This window comes from Ranitomeya variabilis, chromosome 4, assembly GCF_051348905.1.
Source record: "Ranitomeya variabilis isolate aRanVar5 chromosome 4, aRanVar5.hap1, whole genome shotgun sequence".
NCBI classification, from domain to species: Eukaryota; Metazoa; Chordata; class Amphibia; order Anura; family Dendrobatidae; genus Ranitomeya; species Ranitomeya variabilis.
The window spans coordinates 186,720,169-186,744,310 of record NC_135235.1 but is presented as its reverse complement, the minus strand read 5'-3'; the positions used below and the strand labels follow the sequence as shown (position 1 = coordinate 186,744,310).

Below are 24,142 nucleotides of genomic sequence, written 5' to 3'. Positions count from 1 at the left end.
CGGTGTCTTCACCTTTTTTGGTGCCGCTCCAGTCCCACAAAACCATCTTGTGAGTTCAGCTTCTGACTGGCCGGTAGTCAGAAGCTATGTCGTAAGCTCTCAATGCAAGTCTAAGAGAGCCAGAACTTGGTGAGAATGAGGCTCTCATTGACTTGTGTTGAAAAGTGACCACCGCGCAGCTACATGAAACACCACAGCTGCCCGGCAGGTCACTTTTCAGCAGAGACTGATGGGAACGATGCTGGAGATCGACAAAAGCGGTGACAGGTGAGTATATGACCGAGGGCAGGGGACTAATGTTTGAAGCACCACTCTAGCAGTGTAATAATAAAACCTCTGGAGTGGTGCTTTAAGGGGGATTTGCAGCAGGATTTTGTTATGTTATCTGAGAACATTATTGTGAAACTCTGATTCCAGTGATATGTCACTTAGTAGGCTGTGTGTTGCTGTTTTACTAAAATCAGTGTTTTATCAGCAGTAGATAATCACTACAAGACTAGGTGTCTCATGCCTCCTAGTCAACTGCTCTGTGTAACCCCACCCACACCACTGATTGGTAGCTTTCTGAATATTCACTGTGTACAAAATTAAATCTAAATTTCCCAGTTTAAATAAACCCAGGGAAATGAAGAGATCCATCATAATCAAAAATGTATAACTTTTATTAGTTTGTATTAAAAAACAAAAGCACATAAACAAGATGGTAAAAAATCAGAGTACCTCACAGGGAAGACATATATTCATAGGTATTTGTATCACTGAGAATGTACCATTCTCAGACAATGGATAACCATTGAAGGGAGGTAAAAAAGTGGCAATAGCTTCATCAGTAGTAAAGATATAAAGCTACTGGATGGAATGATGCTGGTTATTAGAGTAGTACTCCGCAATAAAAACTGACACTTGAAACAATGCAGAGATCACACTCCGTGTTCATGTACATTCTGAAGAGAAGGTAGCAATTTAAAACAAATTCAAGTCCCATAAAAAGTCCCAAGAATCAACCTGAGTATGTGCATCCCTATACCGTTTAAGCTAATACTTGACATTGAACAGAGAATACACATATATATATATATATATATAAAAAACTGCTGATCAGTGTTGTGGGCGGGGGGATACGGGGCTCAGCATTCACTGAACTGGTAGATCTCGAGCAGATTTGATCCTATAAAGAATGGGATCAAATACCCATTGCCCCATCTTTCCTCTCTGAGAATAGTGTGAATATGTATCAGATTCCCTCTCCACAGATAATGGAAAATCAGACAATGGGCATATTTCTTTTTGAGTTAGGTAGAAAAATCATGAATTCTGTCATTAAAGAAGCACTGCCATCAAAGTTTTTACCCTCTTAATATATTGCAGTCATCATATTATATAGCACGGTGTACTTACAATTGCTCACTTTGCCTTTCTGCCCAGATAATTGTTCTCTTTTCTCTGCTCTATGTAGAAACAGGAAGTCTCTTGTTTCTTTAGACTCATTCCCTTCTTCAACTCCTGACCCAGCTGCTCTGCTCCTCACCCTGCCAGGGAATTTTGCAGTGACTGATGACTCCTGCAGAGGAAATTAACCTCTTGTTTCTACATAGTGTTTAGAAGGATCAAACAAAGCAACAGAGAATCCATGTGCCATAAAAATATTCAAATTTTATTTATAGAATAATTAAAATAGAGATTTGTACTAAAATCCAGTTAAAGGGGACAACAGTGCAATGAAGGTAACCATCCAAGAAATTTTAATACCACAACAAAGTGGTAAATTTTTGCATATTTCTTTGATGATTATCATAGTGTTTAGAAGGATTCATCTGGTCAAACCTAATGGAAATTAGAAGAATTAGCTGGGTAGAAAAGCAAAATGAGCAATTGTAAGTGATATATAATATGATGACTGCAATATATTAAGAAAATAAAAACTTAGATGGGAGGAGGAGGAGGGCTTCTTTAATAAATATTATACTTTCCGGTTAGGAAGATTCTAACACAGTGTTAGGAATCATCACCTATAAAGGAGCTCTGATATCAGTTCTGCTCCCACTAATGAATTCATATCACCAAAAATATAATGTGAAACTATAACTGTATATTCCCATTTTAACAACTTTGCATGTGCTATAATCTATCATTAGGACCTGAGAACTTTCCGTTCAGAGAAGACAGGTCGAGGGCCATTACTGCAGGACTGGCATGAAACCACAAAGCCCATTATGTGCTCTTATAAATTAGTAGCAGCTAAATTTGAAGTGTACGGATTTCAGTCAAGAGTAGAAAGCTTCATTCATAAGGTAAGTGATTCACTGCTGGGAAGTCAGCCCCCATGGATTAGAGGGCATTAATATAATTATGGATAACGTTAGAAAAATTTAATTTGTTATTAGTATAATTTATGAAAAAGATCAGTACTTATTTCTAAGTAACAAATCCAAAAAAAGATGAATTCTCAGCTTTTGTGCCCAAAGGATATTTTATGAGACACAACATCCATAGTCTGCAGTCAGGAGAAAGGCATAAATAGTGTCAGGATAGTATCAGTGTGCAAAAAGAGTGGTTACCCTAGGGGTATTTCATGAGAACCAAAATCAATTGTCTGCAGACTAAATGTGTCATAAATTGCAAAAAAATACCATCATGGGAATTCTTGGAATATTTAGATTGCAAAAACGAAGGCTAAGAGGAGACATAATAGCTGTCTACAAATATCTGAAGGGATGTCACAGTGTAGAGGGATCATCAATATTCTCATTTGTACATGGAAAGCAATGGGATGAAACTAAATGGGAGTAGACACAGATTAGATATTAGAAAAAACTTTTTGACAGTGAGGGTGGTCAAGGAGTGGAACAGGCTGCCACGTGAGGTGGTGAGTTCTCCTTCCATGGAAGTCTTCAAACAGAGGCTGGACAGGAAACTGTCTGAGATAGTTTAGTGAATCCTTCAATGAGCAGGAGGTCGGACACGATGACCCTGGAGGTCCCTCTCATCTTTAGCATTCTATGATTCCAGTGGCTAATATAGAAAGAGATCTATATCTAAGATCATAAGATCATATTGGGTCCTCAGATTAGAGTGAGTCTTTGACACCCATGACTGCAATCCAATTGGTTGTTTGCTTGGTAAAACTGCACCCCACCAAAGTGGACATGGTAATAATAGCTATATTGGGGGCGTTATCTGGTGGTATTTGTGGTCAAGTATGTGATTTTAGGGCATTTTGTCTCAAGAGGGAAGTCCTGCCCAGGCTCTTACTACCTGATGGCAAGAGGGATGGAACTAACCAGAATTTCATGAGAAATATGGGTCTCTTTTAGTGCAAAAAATATGTTAACTCTCGCTCTCAGTGCTGCCTGGGAAATCTGCCAACCTCACCCAGGACTAGCCGCTTTTGGGCTCGGCTTATAAGAAACTCTTCTTCTTTGAACTTGCCAAAATTATCTCTGGAAAATATGGACAGTCCCAGTTATTTCTGGATGAGAGACAACTGTGTGTTTAATAAAATGTGATCACATAATAGATAATTACTGTTTTTATTTGTTTTTAGAACATCAAAGACATTTTACTTGCAGGCCACAGACAAGCTGTGGCTTGGATGGATGAGTGGTATGGTAAGTACCTGACTTGTAATTGGATGCTTAGAGAAAACATGTCATTGGTGTTGTACCAGGGTTACTTCTGTATGGAAACACAAAGATCAAAGGCAACCACTTACTACTAAATAAATTAAAATGTAAAAAAAAAAATTCCTGCCATTATATAATGTGAGACTTAAGTTTGATGCAAATGACCTTGTATCGCTCATATAATATGGTTCTGCACTATATATTGCTGGCCAAATAGTTTTTTGGTGTAAAATGCTTGTTTGTCAGGTGAAAAAATGTTTTAGTTTGCACAAAAGATCAATGTTCTCAGCAGCACATCATCCTGTGTAAACAGAATCTGTGCTGCAGAGAATTTTGGCAGAGTTTGATCATTGTGTGATCCAATTTTCTTAGATGAGGAGAAGATGGGGAAAAAAAATCCATTCTGTCAGTCTCTGAAATTCAGACTGCACTGAAATGTCATCCGAGTGCTGTCCGGACATATTGATTTGCAGTGTGACCCAATTATCGGATGCAAATTGTGCAAGCACAGATTACGAGGAAACAATTGGACATGTACACAGCCTCAGAGAATAAATTGGTCTGAGTGCGATCCGATGTTTTTGTTTTTTTGAGGACTAAGTGGTCACTTACATCATGTCCGATTTTTATTCAACTCACGGATCATACAGTAGTTGCCAATGCAAGTTTATGAAGCCTAAAAAATCTCACAGTACTTGGATTCCACCCGTGTGCTGCCTATTTTTCATGAACTATTTGTCAGGAGAAACTAGAGACGTCCATTAGTTTTGTATTTTACGTATGAGGAAAGCCTCCAAAACTCTGAAAAAAATGGACACATTTACCAAGGTCTGATTAAAATCATAACCAAAACACTTAAAAAATTAGTCAGTTTTTTAGTATGAGAGAAATCACTGAAGTCTGATGGAGCCCTTAGGCTGGAGTCATCACACTTACTGTATAAAAAATCGGTCTGATTTTTACACAAATGTTCCCGAACAGTGATCAGCATGTAATCCGTTTGTAATGCGAGGATGCGATTTCCTCGCATCTAGTAACAGTGTGACCGTATGCAATGTGATTTTAACGTGAGCTTTTACATACAGCAGTAACCTCTCAGTAAAAGCTCATGTTAAAATTGTATTGTAAAACACAACGGTAAAGATTGTTTTAATACCAAATAATCTTCAAAACATATATATATATATATATATATATATATATATACACAGTTATATGAAAAAGTTTGGGCACCCCTATTAATCTCAAGTTTAATGTTTTATAAAAATTGTTTTTTTTTTGCAACAGCTATTTCAGTTTCATATATCTAATAACTGTTGGACACAGTAATGTTTCTGCCTTGAAATGAGGTTTATTGTACTAACAGAAAATGTGCAATCTGCATTCAAACAAAATTTGACAGGTGCATAATAGGGTTGAGCGAAACGGATCGTTCATTTTCATAAGTCGCCGAGTTTTGGCAAAGTCGGCGTCTCATGAAACCCGACCCGATCCCTGTGTGGGGTCGGCCATGCGGTACGCGATCTTGGCGCCAAAGTCGCGTTTCGTATGACGTGTTTAGCACCATTTTTTCAGCCAATGAAGGAGTGTGGGCAGAGTGATGACATAGGGGTTAGGGGCGTGCACGCCTATCATCATTTTATCGCTTGTGCGCAGTAGGGATTTGCAATGTGTAAAACGAAATTTTCTGTGCTGGGACGGAGGAGAGAGAGAGAGAGAGAGAGAGAGAGAGAGAGAGAAAAAAATCCCCATTGACGTGCATAGGGTTTCGTGTTCCGGCCGATCCTCGACTTTTCGCAGTAATCGGCCGATTTCGCCCGACTCGACTTTTCAAAAAGTCGGGTTTCGCGAAACATGACTCGACCCTAAAAAAGTCAAAATCGCTCAACCCTAGTGCATAAGTATGGGCACCTCACCAGAAATGTGACATTAATACTTAGTAGATCCTCCTTTTGCAAAAATAACAGCCTCTAGTCACTTCCTGTAGCTTTTAATAAGTTCCTGGATCCTGGATGAAGTTTGCAAAAAACTATTTTTATAAAACAATAAGCTTAAGATTAATAGGGGTGCCCAAACTTTTTCATATAACTGTATATATATATATATATATATATACACACTGCTCAAAAAAATAAAGGGAACCCTTAAACAACAGAATATAGCTCCAAGTAAATGAAACTTCTGTGAAATCAAACTGTCCACTTAGGAAGCAGCACTGTTTGACAATCAATTTCACATGCTGTTGTGCAAATAGAATAGACAACAGATGGAAATTATTGGCAATTATCAAGACCCACTCAATAAAGGAGTGCATCTGCAGGTGGGGACCACAGACCACATCTCAGTACCAATGCTTTCTGGCTGATGTTTTGGTCACTTTTGAATGTTGGTTGTGCTTTCACACTCGTGGTAGCATGAGACGGACTCAACCCACACAAGTGGCTCAGGTAGTGCAGCTCATCCAGGATGGCAAATCAATGCAAGCTGTGGCAAGAAGGTTTTCTGTTATGACCTGGTGGTTAGGAGCACCCGAAGTGACCTGATGGTTAAAACAGAAAACCTGGGACAAGCTCTGAGGGAGTGGTAACTCTACTGACCGCAATCCTTAATCCTATCACACACACTAGAAATAGCCGTGGAGCATACCTAACTCTCCCTAGACGCCTCTTCACAGCCTAAGAGCTAACTACCCCTAAAGATAGAAATAATAGCCTACCTTGCCTCAGAGAAATTCCCCAAAGTAAAGGTAGCCCCCCACAAATATTAACTGTGAGTTAAGAGGGAAGTGACAAACACAGGAATGAAACAGATTTTAGCAAAGGAGGCCAAATCTTCTCTAGAAAAACAGAGGATAGGAAAGGGAACTATGCGGTCAGTATAAAAAACTACAAAAACCACGCAGAGTGTGCAAAAAGACCTCCACACCGACTCACGGTGTGGAGGTGCAGCTCTGCACCCCCAGAGCTTCCAGCTAGCAAGGAAATGTCATAATAGCAGGCTGGACTGAAACATAACATGTACTGAAAAATATATTAAAAAAAACAATGAACAGCAAATGATTAGCAAGGACTTAGCTTCTGCAGGAGTAGTCAGGTCATCTGAGAATTCCAAGAGAGATCTGAACCAGTACTGAGACATTGACAGCTGGCATGGACTAACGACCTGGGCAGAGTTAAATAGGGAAGTGAGTAGAAGCAATAAACGAGGGCAGCTGAGAAAGCCAACCTCAAAGATCAGCAGTTCCACTCAAAGCCACCAGAGGGTGTTCAAGGACAGAACTCACCAAAGTACCATTCACGACCACAGGAGGGAGCCCGAGAATGGAATTCACAACAGTACCCCCCCTTGAGGAGGGGTCACCGAACCCTCACCAGAGCCCCCAGGCCGATCAGGACGAGCCAAATGAAAGGCACGAACCAAATCGGCAGCATGGACATTGAAGGCAACAACCCAGGAATTATCCTCCTGACCATAGCCCTTCCATTTAACCAGGTACTGCAGCTTACGTCTCGAAATACGAGAATCTAAAATCTTCTCCACCACATACTCCAACTCCCCCTCAACCAACACCGGAGCAGGAGGATCAACGGAAGGAACCATAGGCACCACATATCTCCGCAACAACGACCTATGGAACACATTATGGATGGCAAAAGAAGTTGGAAGGGCCAAACGAAACGACACAGGATTGATCATTTCAGAAATCTGATAAGGACCAATGAAACGAGGCTTGAACTTAGGAGAAGAAACCTTCATAGGAACATAACGAGAAGACAACCAATCCAAATCCCCAACACGAAGTCGGGGACCAACACAGCGACGGCGGTTAGCAAAACATTGCGCCTTCTCCTGAGACAACGTCAAATTGTCCACCACGTGAGTCCAAATTTGTTGCAACCTGTCCACCACAGAATCCACACCAGGACAGTCAGAAGACTCAACCTGCCCTGAAGAAAAACGAGGATGAAAACCAGAATTAAAAAAAAAAGGCGAAACCAAAGTAGCAGAACTAGCCCGATTATTAAGGGCGAACTCGGCCAATGGCAAGAAGGTCACCCAATCATCCTGATCAGCAGAAACAAAGCATCTCAGATAGGTTTCCAAGGTCTGATTGGTTCGTTCGGTTTGGCCATTTGTCTGAGGATGGAACGCTGAAGAAAAAGACAAATCAATGCCCATCTTAGCACAAAAGGACCGCCAAAACCTAGAAACAAATTGGGAACCTCTGTCCGACACAATGTTCTCCAGAATGCCATGCAAACGAACCACATGCTGAAAAAATAATGGAACCAAATCAGAGGAGGAAGGCAATTTAGGCAAGGGTACCAAATGGACCATCTTAGAAAACTGATCACAAACCACCCAGATGACAGACATCCTTTGAGAGACAGGAAGATCAGAAATAAAATCCATGGAAATATGTGTCCAGGGCCTCTTCGGGACAGGCAAAGGCAAAAGCAACCCACTGGCACGAGAACAGCAAGGTTTGGCCCGAGCACAAGTCCCACAGGACTGCACAAAAGAACGCACATCCCGTGACAAGGAAGGCCACCAAAAGGACCTGGCAACCAAAAATCCCAGGATGACCAGCCAACACTGAACAATGAACCTCAGAAATAACCCTACTAGTCCATCTATCAGGGACAAACATTTTTTCCACTGGGCAGCGGTCAGGTCTATCAGCCTGAAACTCCTGCAGCACCCGCCGCAAATCAGGGGAGATGGCAGACAGAATCACCCCCTATTTAAGAATACCAGCCGGCTCAGGGACTCCCGGAGAATCAGGTAAAAAACTCCTAGAAAGGGCATCAGCCTTCACATTCTTAGATCCCGGAAGGTATGAGACCACAAAATCGAAACGGGAGAAAAACAGTGACCATCGAGCCTGTCTAGGGTTCAACCGCTTGGCGGACTCGAGGTAAGTCAGATTCTTGTGATCAGTCAGGACCACCACGCGATGTTTGGCTCCCTCAAGCCAATGTCGCCACTCCTCAAATGCCCACTTCATAGCCAACAACTCCCGATTGCCGACATCATAATTACGCTCGGCAGGCGAAAACTTTCTAGAAAAGAAAGCACACGGCTTCATCAAGGAGCCATCAGAACTTCTCTGAGACAAAACAGCCCCTGCCCCAATCTCAGAAGCATCAACCTCAACCTGAAAAGGGAGCAAAACATCTGGCTGACGCAACACAGGGGCCGAAGTGAAACGACGTTTAAGCTCCTGAAAGGCCTCAACGGCCGCAGGGGACCAATTCACCACATCAGCGCCTTTCTTCGTCAAATCAGTCAAAGGCTTAACCACACTAGAAAAATTAGCGATGAAGCAACGGTAAAAATTAGCAAAGCCCAGGAACTTCTGAAGACTCTTCACAGATGTAGGTTGAGTCCAATCATAAATGGCCTGATTTTTGTCAGGATCCATCTCGATAGTAGAAGGGGAAAAAATGAAGCCCAAAAAGGAAACCTTCTGAACTCCAAAGAGGCATTTAGAGCCCTTCACAAACAACGCATTAGCACGAAGGACCTGCAACACCATCCGGACCTGCCTTACATGAGACTCCCAATCATCCGAAAAGACCAAAATATCATCCAAATAAACGATCATGAACCTATCCAGATACTTCCGGAAGATGTCGTGCATAAAGGACTGAAACACAGATGGAGCATTAGAAAGCCCGAATGGCATCACCAGGTACTCAAAATGGCCCTCGGGCGTATTAAATGCTGTTTTCCATTCATCGCCCTGTTTAATACGCACAAGATTATACGCCCCTCGAAGGTCAATCCTGGTAAACCAACTAGCCCCCTTAATCCGAGCAAACAAATCAGACAACAGAGGCAAAGGGTACTGAAATTTGACCGTGATTTTATTGAGAAGGCGGTAATCTATACAGGGTCTCAGAGAGCCATCCTTCTTGGCCACAAAAAAGAACCCTGCTCCCAACGGCGACGAAGACGGGCGAATATGCCCTTTCTCCAAGGACTCCTTTACATAACTCCGCATAGAGGCATGTTCTGACACAGATAAATTGAACAGTCGGCCCTTAGGGAACTTACTACCAGGAGTCAAATTAATAGCGCAATCACAGTCCCTATGAGGAGGTAGGGCACTGGACTTGGGCTCATCAAATACATCCTGGTAATCCGACAAAAACTCAGGGACTTCAGAAGGAGTGGAAGAAGAAATTGACATCAAAGGAACATCACCATGTATCCCTTGACAACCCCAACTACACACAGACATTGATTTCCAATCCAGTACTGGATTATGAACCTGAAACCATGGCAAACCCAACACGACAACATCATGCAAATTATGCAACACCAAAAAGCGGATATTTTCCTGATGTGCGGGAGCCATGCACATGGTCAGCTGAGTCCAGTACTGAGGTTTATTCTTGGCCAATGGCGTAGCATCAATCCCCCTTAAGGGAATAGGACTCTGCAAAGGCTCCAGGGAAAAACCACAGCGCCTGACAAACTCCAAGTCCATCAAGTTCATGGCAGCGCCTGAATCCACAAATGCCATAACAGAGTAGGGCGACAGTGAGCAAATCAGGGTAACAGATAAGAGAAATTTAGGCTGCAAAGTACTAATGGTGACAGACCTAGCGAACCTCTTAGTGCGCTTAGGACAATCAGAGATAGCATGAGAGGAGTCACCACAGTAAAAACACAGCCCATTCTGATGTCTGTGTTCTTGCCGTTCAGCTCTGGTCAAAGTCCTATCACATTGCATAGGCTCAGGCCTCCGCTCAGAGGACACCACCAAATGGTGCACAGCTTTTCGCTCGCGCAAACGCCGATCAACCTGAATGGCCAAAGACATTGACTCATTCAGACCAGCAGGCGTGGGGAACCCCACCATAACATCCCTAAGGGCTTCAGAATGACCCTTTCTGAAAATTGCTGCCAGGGCACACTCATTCCATTGAGTAAGCACAGACCACTTTCTAAACTTCTGGCAATATACTTCTGCCTCATCCTGACCCTGACATAGAGTCAGCAAGATCTTTTCTGCCTGATCCACAGAATTAGGTTCGTCATAAAGCAATCCAAGCGCTAGAAAAAATGCATCCACATTGAGCAATGCAGGATTTCCTGGCTCAAGGGAGAATGCCCAGTCTTGCGGGTCACCACGCAACAAAGAAATAATAATCTTTACTTGCTGAATGGGATCACCAGAGGAGCAGGGTTTCAGAGCAAGAAACAGTCTGCAATTATTTTTGAAATTCAAAAATTTAGATCTATCCCCAGAAAACAAATCAGGAATTGGAATTCTAGGCTCTAACATCGGATTCTGAACTACATAATCTTGAATACTCTGTACCCTAGCAGTGAGTTGATCCACACAAGAGGACAAACCTTGACTATCCATATCTACACCTGAGTCCTGAACCACACAGAGGTTAAGGGGAAAAGAAAGACAAAACAGGCTGCAAAGAAAAAAAAATTGACTCAGAACTTTTCTTATCCCTCTTTTGAGATGCATTAACACTTTGTTGGCCAGCTGTACTGTTATGACCTGGTGGTTAGGAGCACCCGAAGTGACCTGATGGTTAAAACAGAAAACCTGGGACAAGCTCTGAGGGAGTGGTAACTCTACTGACCGCAATCCTTAATCCTATCACACACACTAGAAATAGCCGTGGAGCATACCTAACTCTAGACGCCTCTTCACAGCCTAAGAGCTAACTATCCCTAAAGATAGAAATAATAGCCTACCTTGCCTCAGAGAAATTTCCCAAAGTAAAGGTAGCCCCCCACAAATATTAACTGTGAGTTAAGAGGGAAGTGACAAACACAGGAATGAAAAAGATTTTAGCAAAGGAGGCCGAATCTTCTCTAGAAAAACAGAGGATAGGAAAGGGAATTATGCGGTCAGTATAAAAAACTACAAAAACCACGCAGAGTGTGCAAAAAGACCTCCACACCGACTCACGGTGTGGAGGTGCAGCTCTGCACCCCCAGAGCTTCCAGCTAGCAAGGAAATATCATAATAGCAGGCTGGACTGAAACATAACATGTACTGAAAAATATATTCAAAAAACCAATGAACAGCAAATGATTAGCAAGGACTTAGCTTCTGCAGGAGTAGTCAGGTCATCTGAGAATTCCAAGAGAGATCTGAACCAGTACTGAGACATTGACAGCTGGCATGGACTAACGACCTGGGCAGAGTTAAATAGGGAAGCGAGCAGAAGCAATAAATGAGGGCAGCTGAGAAAGCCAACCTCAAAGATCAGCAGTTCCACTCAAAGCCACCAGAGGGTGTTCAAGGACAGAACTCACCAAAGTACCATTCACGACCACAGGAGGGAGCCCGAGAACGGAATTCACAACAGTTTGCTGTGTTTGTCAGCGTAGTGTCCAGAGGCTGGAGGCGCTGCCAGGTGACAGGCCAGTACACCAGGAGATGAGGAGGGGGCCGTAGGAGGGAAACAACCCAGCAGCAAGACCGCTACCTCAGCCTTTGTGGAAGGAGGTACAGGAGGAGCACTGCAAGAGCTCTGCAAAATGACCTCCAGCAGGCCACAAATGTGCATGTGTCTGCACAAACGGTTAGAAACCGACTCCATGAGGATGGTCTCAGTGCCCGACATCCACAAATGGGGGTTGTGCTCACAGCCCAACACCGTGCATGACGCTTGGCATTTGCCACAGAACACCAGGATTGGCAAATTCGCCACTGGCGCACTGTGCTCCTCACAGATGAAAGTAGTCAGTGACACATATACTGTATATATCTTTATATTTCATGGAGAGATAGATAGCAGAACAGCCGATAATTCATTTGTCGGCTTCTGTACAATCATGGCAGAAGACGACAGGATAGGAGATATGGTTTACATACAGTAAACCATTGCAGAACAGTTAGATTTATAGATGTCAGTGTCTAATACTGTTAGTAGTATGTGTGTGTAAAATTTGCAACCTGTATATATTTACTACAAGAATGTTTTCAGTGGAAAAACTGGCGTGGGCTCCAGAGCAATTTTCTGTGCCAGAGAGGGAAAGCCAGTGACTGAGGACAGATATTAATAGCCTAGAGAGTGACTATTGTTATTGGCCCCCCCGGCTAAAAACATCTGCACCCAGCCACGGGAGAAAAGTGTAAGGGTACCGTCACACAGTGCAATTTTGATCGCTACGACGGTACGATTCGTGACGTTCTAGTGATATCGTTACGATATCGCAGTGTCTGACACGCAGCAGCGATCAGGGATCCTGCTGAGAATCGTACGTCGTAGCAGATCGTTTGGAACTTTCTTTCGTCGCTTGATCACCCGCTGACATCGCTGGATCGTTGTGTGTGACAGCGATCCAGCGATGCGTTCGCTGGTAACCAGGGTAAACATCGGGTAACTAAGCGCAGGACCGCGCTTAGTAACCCGATGTTTACCATGGTTACCAGCGTAAAAGTAAAAAAAAACAAACCGTACATGCTCACCATCTGATGTCCGTCCGGTCCCTTGCCGTCCGCTTCCCGCTCTGACTGTCTGCCGGCCGGAAAGTGAGAGCAGATCACAGCGGTGACGTCACCGCTGCACTCTGCTCTCACTGTACGGCCAGATCTGTCAGAGCAGGAAGCGGACGGCAAGGGACCGGACGGACATCAGATGGTGAGCATGTACGGTTTGTTTTTTTTAACTTTTACGCTGGTAACCACGGTAAACATCGGGTTACTAAGCGCGGCCCTGCGCTTAGTAACCCGATGTTTACCCTGGTTACCCGGGGACTTCGGCATCGCTCCAGCGCCGTGATTGCAACGTGTGACCGCAGTCTACGACGCTGGAGCGATAATCATATGATCGCTGCGACGTCACGGATCGTGCCGTCGTAGCGATCAAAATTGCACTGTGTGACGGTACCCTAAGATGCACCAATTCTGGCACTTAGCTGCTCTCTTCCCACTGCCCTGTAGCACAGGCATATGGGGTAATAAGGGGTTAATGTCACCTTTGTTTTGTAAGGTGATTTTAAGCCTGGCTTAGTAATGGAGAGGTGTCAATAAGACATCTATCCATTACTAATCCTAAAGTTTTTAAAGGGTTAACACACATGCAGAATAAAGTATTTTAATGAAATGAAAAGAACACACAGTTTTGCCATCTTTATACTTCTGCCAATCCAAACGATACCCTCGATCTCCTGTAAAAAATTAAAAATAAAAAAACAACAATATACGCATACCTGTATGGCATTCAGTCAGTCCTACACCGTAATCCATATCTGAAGTATATGACATTTACAACCTGGAGCAGACTGGCCCACCTGTAAACTGCTGGGGAATTAATGAAATGCTGGGAGCGGAGCTTCAGTGACTAGCGGTGGCGTCACTGAAGCTGCCCTCCCTCACAGCCTGAAATCAGATCAACTCTTGAAAGTGGGAAAATCAGCAGAGGGGTGTGATGAACAGTGACATTAGTAATGTTACCATTCACTACACACTGAGAGGAGTGTAAGAATGAGTGGTGGTGACATCATTAAGGTTACCGCCAGATGCAGCCGGAGGTTCTGACCATAACCTCTCTGTGAGCTGCCAGCTGTGAACTGCAGTGAATTCCATAAGGTTACTGCAATTAACAGCTGGCCGGCTCACACGTTGTCCTCTGAGGCTCACACAGAGGCTATCGGGAGAGCCGCTGTCTGTGATCTGTGGTAATGTTAATGACGTCACCGCTCGTCACTACCGCTTGTTCTAAGACTACTCTCAGTATATTCCGGCATCCATAGTGAGTGGTTACAGATGTCACCACTCATCACAGCCTCCAGGTGTAGCAGAGTTGAGGATGGTCGTGAGACCTCCATATGGACTTTGACAGACCCTGTGGATTATTTTTTTGCTAATAAATGGGTAAAAGATGGTAATTGTTGGGGAGTGCTTTTTACAATCAAAGGACTTTTGTGTGCGTGTTTATTTCTTTTGGCTGGAGGGTTATTAATAGGGGTATGCTACAGAGACCTCTCCATTACTAAACCCTGGGCTTGATGTCCATGGACGTTACACAGCTGACATCAACCCCAAAACCATTACTCCAATTGCCAATGCACCAGTGCAATTGGGAAGAGCAGAGGCTTAGTGACAGAATTGGCACATTTAGTGTATGCGTTATTTCTGTGGCGGCTGAGAGATAGTGTTTGTAATAATTATAGGGGATAACTCAGGAGACTCTTTGCGTGGAACAAGACAACTACAGGACACAGTTTTATAAGTGGTAAAGTCTATATTATCACACGGTGATTCAAACAGGTGCAGAGAGAAACTCAAGTCCACAACGCTTGGTGTAAATATTAAACGCAGCTTACCAGTCTATAGGAAACTTCAGAGGAAAATGCAATCAAGCAGAAAGTCTATGAAGCACAGTTATTCTTGAGGATACTTGACACGAATAAATCCTTGTCTTAGTCCAAACACAGATAGATAAGCTTATAAGGCATTTCAAATCATATCTTAGCTCAACCAGGGAGGCCAGGTTAACAGTCTCGGGGTTTTGCAGAGCAGAAACAGCTTACATGTCCAGCAAATGCAGATGGAAGTAAACACGAGCAGCAGATGAAGGAGGATTACTGGAAACTGGTGTATGCAGCAGAAACTCAGAGCAGAGTAGCAGGATCACCACACAGGTTCACAGGAGCAGGTATATAGCCAGGCAGTAATCAGAGGTCAGGAGCTGGATGCAAGGCAGAATACTCTAGCACAGACTGAAGGCTGGGGTGGAGTTTTATAGCAGGAAGACACAGTGCACATGAGACCAAAGACGCCATCTTGGAAAAGGACAGTAATGCACAAAAAGTAAAAAATGTTCAGAGTCCTGACAGTGTTATTAGTCTGAGAAGAGGCCAATATCCATGGCCCTTCCCAACCTATTAATATCATCTTGCAGTGGTCTGCTTAGCTTTTGCTGGTTATTAAAAATAGGGGGGACACATCATTTTTTTTGGGGGAATCCGCCTTTTTAAACAGCCAGTAAAGGCTACACATTCATCTGTGAGATGTTATTAATATACTTGGAAGCTCCATATATTTTGGCCCCTTCCCAGAAAAATAACAGCAGCTCACGGTTGTCTGCTTTCCCTCAGCTGGTTAGTAAAAATAAGGAGGACTCCACACCATTTTCTAATTAATTTATTTACTTATAAGCTAAATACAAATACAGAAAACTACACACGCAAAGCACTGATTATACAGGGTGGGCCATTTATATGGATACACCTAAATAAAATGGGAATGGTTGATGATATCAACTTCCTGTTTGTGGCACATTAGTTTATGGGAGGGGAAAAACTTTTCAAGATGGGTGGTGACCATAGCGGCCATGTTAAGGTTGGCCATTTTGGATCCAACTTTATTTTTTTCAATGGGGAGAGGTTCATGTGACACAACATTCTTATTGAGAATTTCACAAGAAAAACAATTGTGTGCTTGGTTTTAACATAACTTTATTCTGTCATGAGTTATTTACAAGTTTATGACCACTTATAAAATGTGTTCAAAGTGCTGCCCATTGTGTTGGATTGTCAATGCAACCCTCTTCTCCCACTCTTGACACACTGATAGCAACACTGCAGAAGAAATGCTAGCACAGGCTTCCTGTATCCGTTGTTTCAGATGCTGCACATCTCATATGAAATGTTGGGTTTCCTTTGAGTTGTGTGCATAAAAATTGAAGGGTACACGCACCTATTAGCTTGCATTGGCAAATGTGACCCAATTCTCGCAGACAATCACAGCATGCTGTGATTTTTTCCTTGGTCCAATTCGAGCTGAGAAAAAGCTCACAGATAAACACTAATTCGTTGTGTAACATTGGTCAGAGTGCAATGTGATGTTTTCTTGCATTGCTCTCCTCTGTATTATATGCTAATATGAGTGAACCCTTATGACAGAGGGACTTTGCTGCACTTTTATCTTTGTGGAGGTTGCACCAACTTTATAAGGTACCGTCACACTAAACGATATCGCTAGCGATCCGTGACGTTGCAGCGTCCTCGCTAGCGACATCGTTTAGTTTGACACGCAGCAGCGATCAGGATCCTGCTGTGATGTCGCTGGTCGCTGAATAAAGTCCAGAACTTTATTTGGTCGTCCGATCGCTGTGTATCGTTGTGTTTGACACCAAAAGCAACGATACCAGCGATGTTTTACACTGGTAACCAGGGTAAACATCGGGTTACTAAGCGCAGGGCCGCGCTTAGTAACCCGATGTTTACCCTGGTTACCAGCGTAAAAGTAAAAAAAACAAACAGTACATGCTCACCTGCACGTCCCCCAGCGTCTGCTTCCTGCTCTGACTGAGATCCGGCCCTAAAGTGAAAGTGAAAGCACAGCGGTGACGTCACCGCTCTGCTGTTAGGGCCGGAGCTCAGTCAGTGTCAGGAAGCAGACGCTGGGGGACGCGCAGGTGAGCATGTACTGTTTGTTTTTTTTACTTTTACGCTGGTAACCAGGGTAAACATCGGGTTACTAAGCGCGGCCCTGCACTTAGCAACCCGATGTTTACCCTGGTTACCCGGGGACCTCGGCATCGTTGGCCGCTGGAGAGCGGTCTGTGTGACAGCTCTCCAGCGATCAAACAGCGACGCTGCAGCGATCGGCATCGTTGTCGCTATCGCTGCAGCGTCGCTTAATGTGACGGTACCTATAGTCTTTTCCCCTGTGTTGTCCTAATGACATGTAAATAATATGATCAATATCTTTTTGTTTCCTAATAACATTGTTTTGTACTACTGACACATATGGTGATTTGGGGCCAGATTAACAGATGAAGTCTCAGCGTGTGGCCAGAGTTATTTAATTAACATGCGGGTGTTTAATCTTGATGTGTTTTGCCAATGGCGACAACCACTAAGCATTCACTAATCCATCTGTTTACAGCATGATCTAAGACATAAGCCCCTATCTTAAAGTGTTCCTGGATGTAAAAATGTGATTGATTGACAAAGACATCTACATTAAAAGATCATATGGTAAATATGCTTGCAGGCATGTCCTTAGAAGACGTTCGGAAGTTTGAGAAAAGGCTTCAGGAGGAGACAAACTGTAAAGTCAATTCTCAGAAAAAGAATGCAGGTAAGCAATTGTGTGTCGTAGCAATTGTTGTACATGGAAATTCCAGCACTGTGAAAAAGGTCAAATTAGACATGTCAAGGAAATTTTGTTCTAAAAACAAAAATAAATACCTTTGACTAAATGTCCTTGGGTTTTCTTCCACAATAAAGTGTTTTGTTTTTTTTCGGAGAAAGGCGTAAGAATTATGAGATTGAACTGTGTATCATCTGAACAACTAAGTAGATGTTAAAATTAAAGGGCTATTTACATGAGACATTATTGGTAGACGAAACACTCTTTAGTTGGTTTTCGATCATCGCCTAGTGTAAAAATGCGATCAAATGACAGAACACTTTTTAGTCGTTCATCACATATTCTTATGGGCTGTCAAATATTTTGTTGGTCGGCAGCACATCCCTTTGTGTAAACAAGGAATCAACATTGATTGAAACTTTGGGATATGTTTATGTTTGAGATCGTCAGGTTCAGTCAAACTGTAGTCCAAAGTTCGGTTCGGGCACCGAAACTTGCACCTTTCTTGACCCCAAACTCTAATGAATAGAAACCCTAAATTTGTGGCTTTAAAACGGTCGTAGTAAGGGCTCTCGCAAACTCTAAACTGGACTTCCCGAAGAAGACTGTGTTTGGAGTTCAGCATCGGACACAGGGTGTCCAGTGCAGACTTTACAGTTTGAGTTCACTCGTCTCTAAATGAAGGTGGTAATGTTCTTTAAAGTGGTTGTGCTGCAAATAAATATAATTTAATCTTCATATTACACAAAAAACAAATATTTTTTCGATTTAAATTATTTTTATGAAAGTTCTTTTTTCCTTTTTTGCTGTTACATACTTGTTATAGCTCCTGGTATTCTGATCCTTCTTAGAATATCTACCTAATATGTAAAGTTCCAACGGTCACACATGCTCATTCCTCTTGAACATCATACTAGTCACATCTTTTTCCCACAATCAATGGACACATTCTGAGAAGGAATCAATAGAATTCTGTGGCAATATCTATCTAGACACTGGAACATCTACAAAGTTGTTACATTTTACATTATTGAATAGAAACATAAAGTTTGATCATAAGATATAAGTTTATTTCCACCAAAAAAATACATCACAATCATATATTACTAAATCAGAAGACCAGTATCCAAAGTTTGGTAATAATTTTTGAATACATATAATATGTGTACAATGTCTTAATTTGTTTGGATTGGCCTTCTTGCTAGTCCTACCTTTCTTTGCTGGTAGACAAATAAAAGAACATATTACAGCAATGTTGGGAAGTACCTTCTACATGTACCATTTACTGCAACACGTGTGACCAGAGATAACTTTGATCTTGGTTGATTAATACATTAAAAGCTGTGCTCAATAGCAACCACGGCATCTAAGTGGTTAGACAGAAAGAGAGATCCTTCTACCACCACTTCTGCTAATAAAAGACCCTGGTCCTACATTGGGAACTACCAGTTCATCTTTCCAATCATTTCAGACAAAAAATTGAAAAAACTGCAGTGTCTTGAGATATAGAAATATTTTTGTTACTAGGTGCAGGACATTCAGCATACACTGTCATTTATGAAAGATCGATAGTGATGAGTGAGCGTGCGGATTAGGTGCTATCTGAGCATACTCGCGTCCTAATTGAGTATTTTCGGCATGCTCGAAAAAATGCTTGAGTTGCCACGGCTGCATGTATCTTTAGCTGTTCAACAGACACAGCAAATGCCTATGTGTTAGGCAATCCTTACATGTGTTGCGACTGTCAAACAGCCATGAGACATTAAGCCTCGGTGACTTGAGCATTGACTTGAGCCAAAGTTACTTGATTAGGACATGCGTATGCTCAGATAACACCTTATCCATGCACGCTCACTCATCACTAAAGAGTGGGGATACTGGCAATAAAACATTTTCACATCTCTTGTAGATTGTAGGTTCACTAATCGAAGGTGTACCCAGAATTGTTACACAAAAATTCCTGGAATACAGTAAGAGATGATCCACCAAGAAACTTTCCACTTTTCTTTCATAACACACACTTATCAGCAGTGGTTTCATTTAACATTTTCAGTGTCAACTAATCCATACATGTACATCCTCTTGCTGGAAGAGCTACATGCAGAGCAAAAGAACAAGTTAAAGGAGTAGTCTGAAACTAATATTTATTTTAATCTTAAATGTATGTCTATTTAATGTAATAATCTAAACTTGTTTCTAATATGCTTTAATTATTAAAGTTAATTCCCTCATTATGGTATCTTTACATATCTAACGTCTTTATTTTACATTTTTACCTACTTCCTCTTTGATGACACTTCGTTTGAGAACCATCAGAGTCACTGCTCCAGCCTCTTCCCCCTAACTGAAAAAAGCATCATCAGTGACATCTGATTCACAGCTGGGCTAGTTCCTGCTCGATTGAGCATGTGCCGATTGTCAATTCCAACGCATGCTCAGTAGGATCTTTTCACTGTGCAATATGCACAGTGACAGTGCGCTAACGCACAGGTTCTGATGAGAAATGATGAGCAAGAAAGGGCACTATCAGTGCACATTGTAAGAAGTTAATTGTGGGATCAGGGCTGGTCTCGGTTTTTCCTGTATGCCAAGTAAGCTCCTTACAGTGCGCAGTAGCAGTGCACTCCCTTGCTGGCTCGTCACATCTCATTAGAGCCAGCGATGGAGCGCACTGTCACTGTGTAATGAGAAGAATATTGCATAGTGATAAGATCCTACTGGAGTTGACAACTGATGCTTTCTCAGTAGAGCAGAGGCTAGCTAAGCCCCTGAAGCAGACATCACTAATGATGCTTTGTTTCAGGATGGAGGTAAAAGCTGCAACAGTGATGTTTCATTTGAGTATCCCAGCATGCATTGGGGGTTCTCAAATGAAGCATCATCAAACAGGAAGTAAGTAAAAAAAATAAAGCAGCTAGATAGAGTACAGAAGGAATGGTTGGTAAATTTTAATTAAAATATATTAGAAAAGAGATTAGATTATGACTTAATGACAGACATTTGGAATTAAAATACTAGTTTCGGACTACCAATTTAAGCTTGCTGGTTGCATGACAACAAATCTTTCCTCCTTCTAATCGCTAATTTTATTCTTTAAATTCATGTCATATGTTGATCTATTAAAATTGTAAAAATGTGTCTCTTAATTGTTGCAGATCCTAATAGTGAAAACCTGCTAAACATTGGTGGAGGGAAACATTCAATTAACAGATCGACATCTTGGAATAACGGAACAGAAGCATGTCCTTATGCATCAACGAACGGAACTGCAGAAGCCAAACCTCGACCAAGGCTGCCTTCAGCCCCGGAATAACATTTACAGATACGGAAACCTTCAAACACAAAAGAGAACATTGGCTATACAAGTCCTGGAACATGTTACTGGGATCTTCTGATCAAACTACTTACTCTATACTTGATGGGATCAGGAGGTCACTTCGATCTTCATGTTGTTTACCTTTGATTAGAGAGATGTGGAGGAAAGCTATGATACTTGAACTGCCCACATGCATTCACAGCTCACGCTATAAGCTGGCAAAATTATTATAACATGTAAAGGAGAATTAATTGCAGTTATGTTTCTGATAAGATAAATGGTTTTATCAGTGAAGGAGGAGTGGCCGGCAAAGATGCAACAACGTACACATTAGACACATCACCCCATGGAAATTGCTGACAAATCAATTAAAACGTGTGGATAGGAAACGACTTGTAGATATGTTTCATACATGTTTCTTTTCTATGTTGTACAGTGGAGGTATGCAGGCAATTGTATCAACTATTTTTTAAATTCCTTATTTTCTTTGACACAGAAAATGTCTAAACAACTTGAATATAAATGTTGAGTATAAATCTTACAATGTCTGTAAATCCCAAGTTTTCAGGTACCGTAATTCACACCAATCTGAACACATGATGGAGAGCTTGAGGCAGTGTGAAAGCTTAAGAGCTAAACTTGTTATATCAAAACCCATATTGACCCATGACGGCATCTGATCAGAATTGGCCAATTGGTTTTAGCATTTCTTGCATTGATATAGAATACAGCTATAGAAGAACTGAAGCAAGATATGCTGCTCCTTCATCAAGTACTGGTGATGTCACAGACATGCAAAGTGATATCATCATGGTTAGACATTTTGTATTGTAATGGATGTTTTGATGAGTCAGGCTGATAATTGTAAGGAGAATTTTGGAAAAGTGGTTCATTTCACTTACAATTGTTCTATCCACTATTTCTACCTCTGGTCTCGTGTCACGGAAACTGTATTCCACAACCTGATAGCTTACCTTTTACCCAATATTATATCATTTAAATTGTGCTGTGTTGTTTAATGCTAAGACACATAAGACTTTCGTTTGGTGGCACCTTGACTGTGGTTGACTTTGAATAGCCTAAATCAGAACTTTTAATTATTTAGACTTTTTACATAATGATTACTGAATAAATAGGCAGGCCAAAACTACAGGACAAATTAGAGTTCAACCTTAAATAAGTTGTCCCCTTTCAGACAATGTTCTTTCCCAACTGCAGTTTGCTGAAAAGAAACTACAAACTATTCTGTACTCATCTTCTCTAGGTCCACCACTGAGTCTCCACCGGTGCTCCGAGAGTCTGGCATTGTCTGTGGTGCTGACGTCACGTCAACTGAGTTGCCGAGCTGATCAGTTGGCTGTGATGCTTTCGATGTGACATTAGTGCCATAGACAATTCCAGATGTTGGGAGCAATGATGGTAGCTTGCTGGTGTTCCCAGGGAAGGAGAGTATAGCGTGGTTTGTTGGTTTTTAACATACTGAAGCCAAGGCATAAAGTTATCGGAAAAAGGACTACCTTGCAAGGTAAAGATCAATATCCTAAAACCGTATTAACACTCTGACCAGTAATATAGAGATCCCAGGGTTTCTTCATGCCTTCTTTCTTAGTACCTTCAGAATCTGCTAGGTCACTTCTATAAATTATTTCTGGATCCTATCATATTAGTTATTTTAAATGCCAGGGACTTTATGACTATGTTCTTTATAGGTGCCTATAAGTGATGAAAACATTTCTCCAAAATGTACCAATACGATAAGAGATCAGAAAATATATAATATCCTGGCTAGGATCTCCTCGAGTCTTCATCAAGCCTATGTATAGTGTAGATGTAGTTGCAGTGTCTTATGACTGTAGACATCCAGTGATTGGAAGATGTAGCAACTTGACGTTATGTTACTGGTGGCCACTGTCACTGTCACTCAAGCTCAATGGGTATGAAGAAGAGCACTGGTGGCACGAGAAGATAGTCTCTAAAATAAATAAGAAAATAATTTTTAAATCTTTATATTGAAGATCCATATTTAGAGATCCTGACCTGGACAAAATAGGCTGGTATTGTGAAATAGGTACGGTAGATGGTAAATAAAGGAAAAATGAAACAGATGTAAAATGTCTAAATAGCAGTTTGTTTTGTAATTTGCTTGTTTCATTCCCTTTTTTCTAGTTCTTCCTTTCTCTTTTCTGGTAGATAAATTGAAAGAATAGCCACCAAGGACATACTGGTCACCTTTGGATGTGTATCATGTGTATAGTCTATTTTCCTAAGTCATGGTGATATGCCTGACCCCTATCAGAATGCTTATGTGAAAGTTATATATTTACTATTTGAGGTATTTTCAAGCACTGTGTACTGTACAGAAATTTTTTCAGATATCTTAATAAATCATGAAGTGAACTATTTTTCACTATATCTTTGAATATTTGTTTTAATGTATGTGGGTTAATGTTAAGCATTGTACCTGAGGTTGGATTATATAAAGCATATTGTCCTGGATACAATGGTCAGGATAGAGGGACATCCATTGTGTTAGGCCAGATTGTACACAAATGTAAACTGAAGACGAAGAAGAGCAGGTTTATTTCAATGCTACTGTTGGAAATTGACTTCGAGCCAAATTTGAGAAAATTTGCACTGCCGGGCAAAATCGAACAATTTGCAAGTAAAGTCATGTGAATTGCCCAAAAAATTCCTGGCACGATTTGACACATTGCTTAAGATAATATAAGCCAGAGGCTAGGCTCAAATGATGTCAGGTGTGGCCACATTGACTTCCACATGATGACTTGCAGCTTTCACATCACAATGTCTTGTGCAGCCAGTCAATGGGGACTATCACAGAGACTATAAAAGATATAGGCAAGGAAAGCAATAATTTTAGGGTTTTACAGAGCACACAGCTCATCATTACACATAGCGATAGAAAGACCTAAATCAGAGTGTGGTGTGCAACTGCAGAACTGGAGAACATAGAAAGTAGTAGTGGATGTCTCTGTGAATAATAACACACAGATACAAGTTATAGGGAGGCGCTGGACCTGAAGAGTCAGTGTGACTGTGAATTGATTTGTGATATACTGCACTATAGCTACTTAATAACATCATTTTTTTTTT

General features: G+C 41.7%; 1 protein-coding gene across 1 annotated transcript in view; it reads left to right on the top strand.

Annotated features, from left to right (window-relative positions):
• Positions 1-23,430, top strand: part of LOC143770150 (cytoplasmic phosphatidylinositol transfer protein 1-like) — a 165,638-nt gene extending 142,208 nt beyond the window's left edge. Inside the window, exons 7-10 of the mRNA XM_077259479.1 lie at positions 2,136-2,291; positions 3,545-3,608; positions 17,614-17,700; positions 20,868-23,430. Coding sequence (XP_077115594.1) covers positions 2,136-2,291; positions 3,545-3,608; positions 17,614-17,700; positions 20,868-21,025 — 465 coding nt within the window. The 3' untranslated portion in view covers positions 21,026-23,430. The remainder of the gene's footprint in view (positions 1-2,135; positions 2,292-3,544; positions 3,609-17,613; positions 17,701-20,867) is intronic.
• The last annotated feature ends 712 nt before the right edge of the window (positions 23,431-24,142 follow it).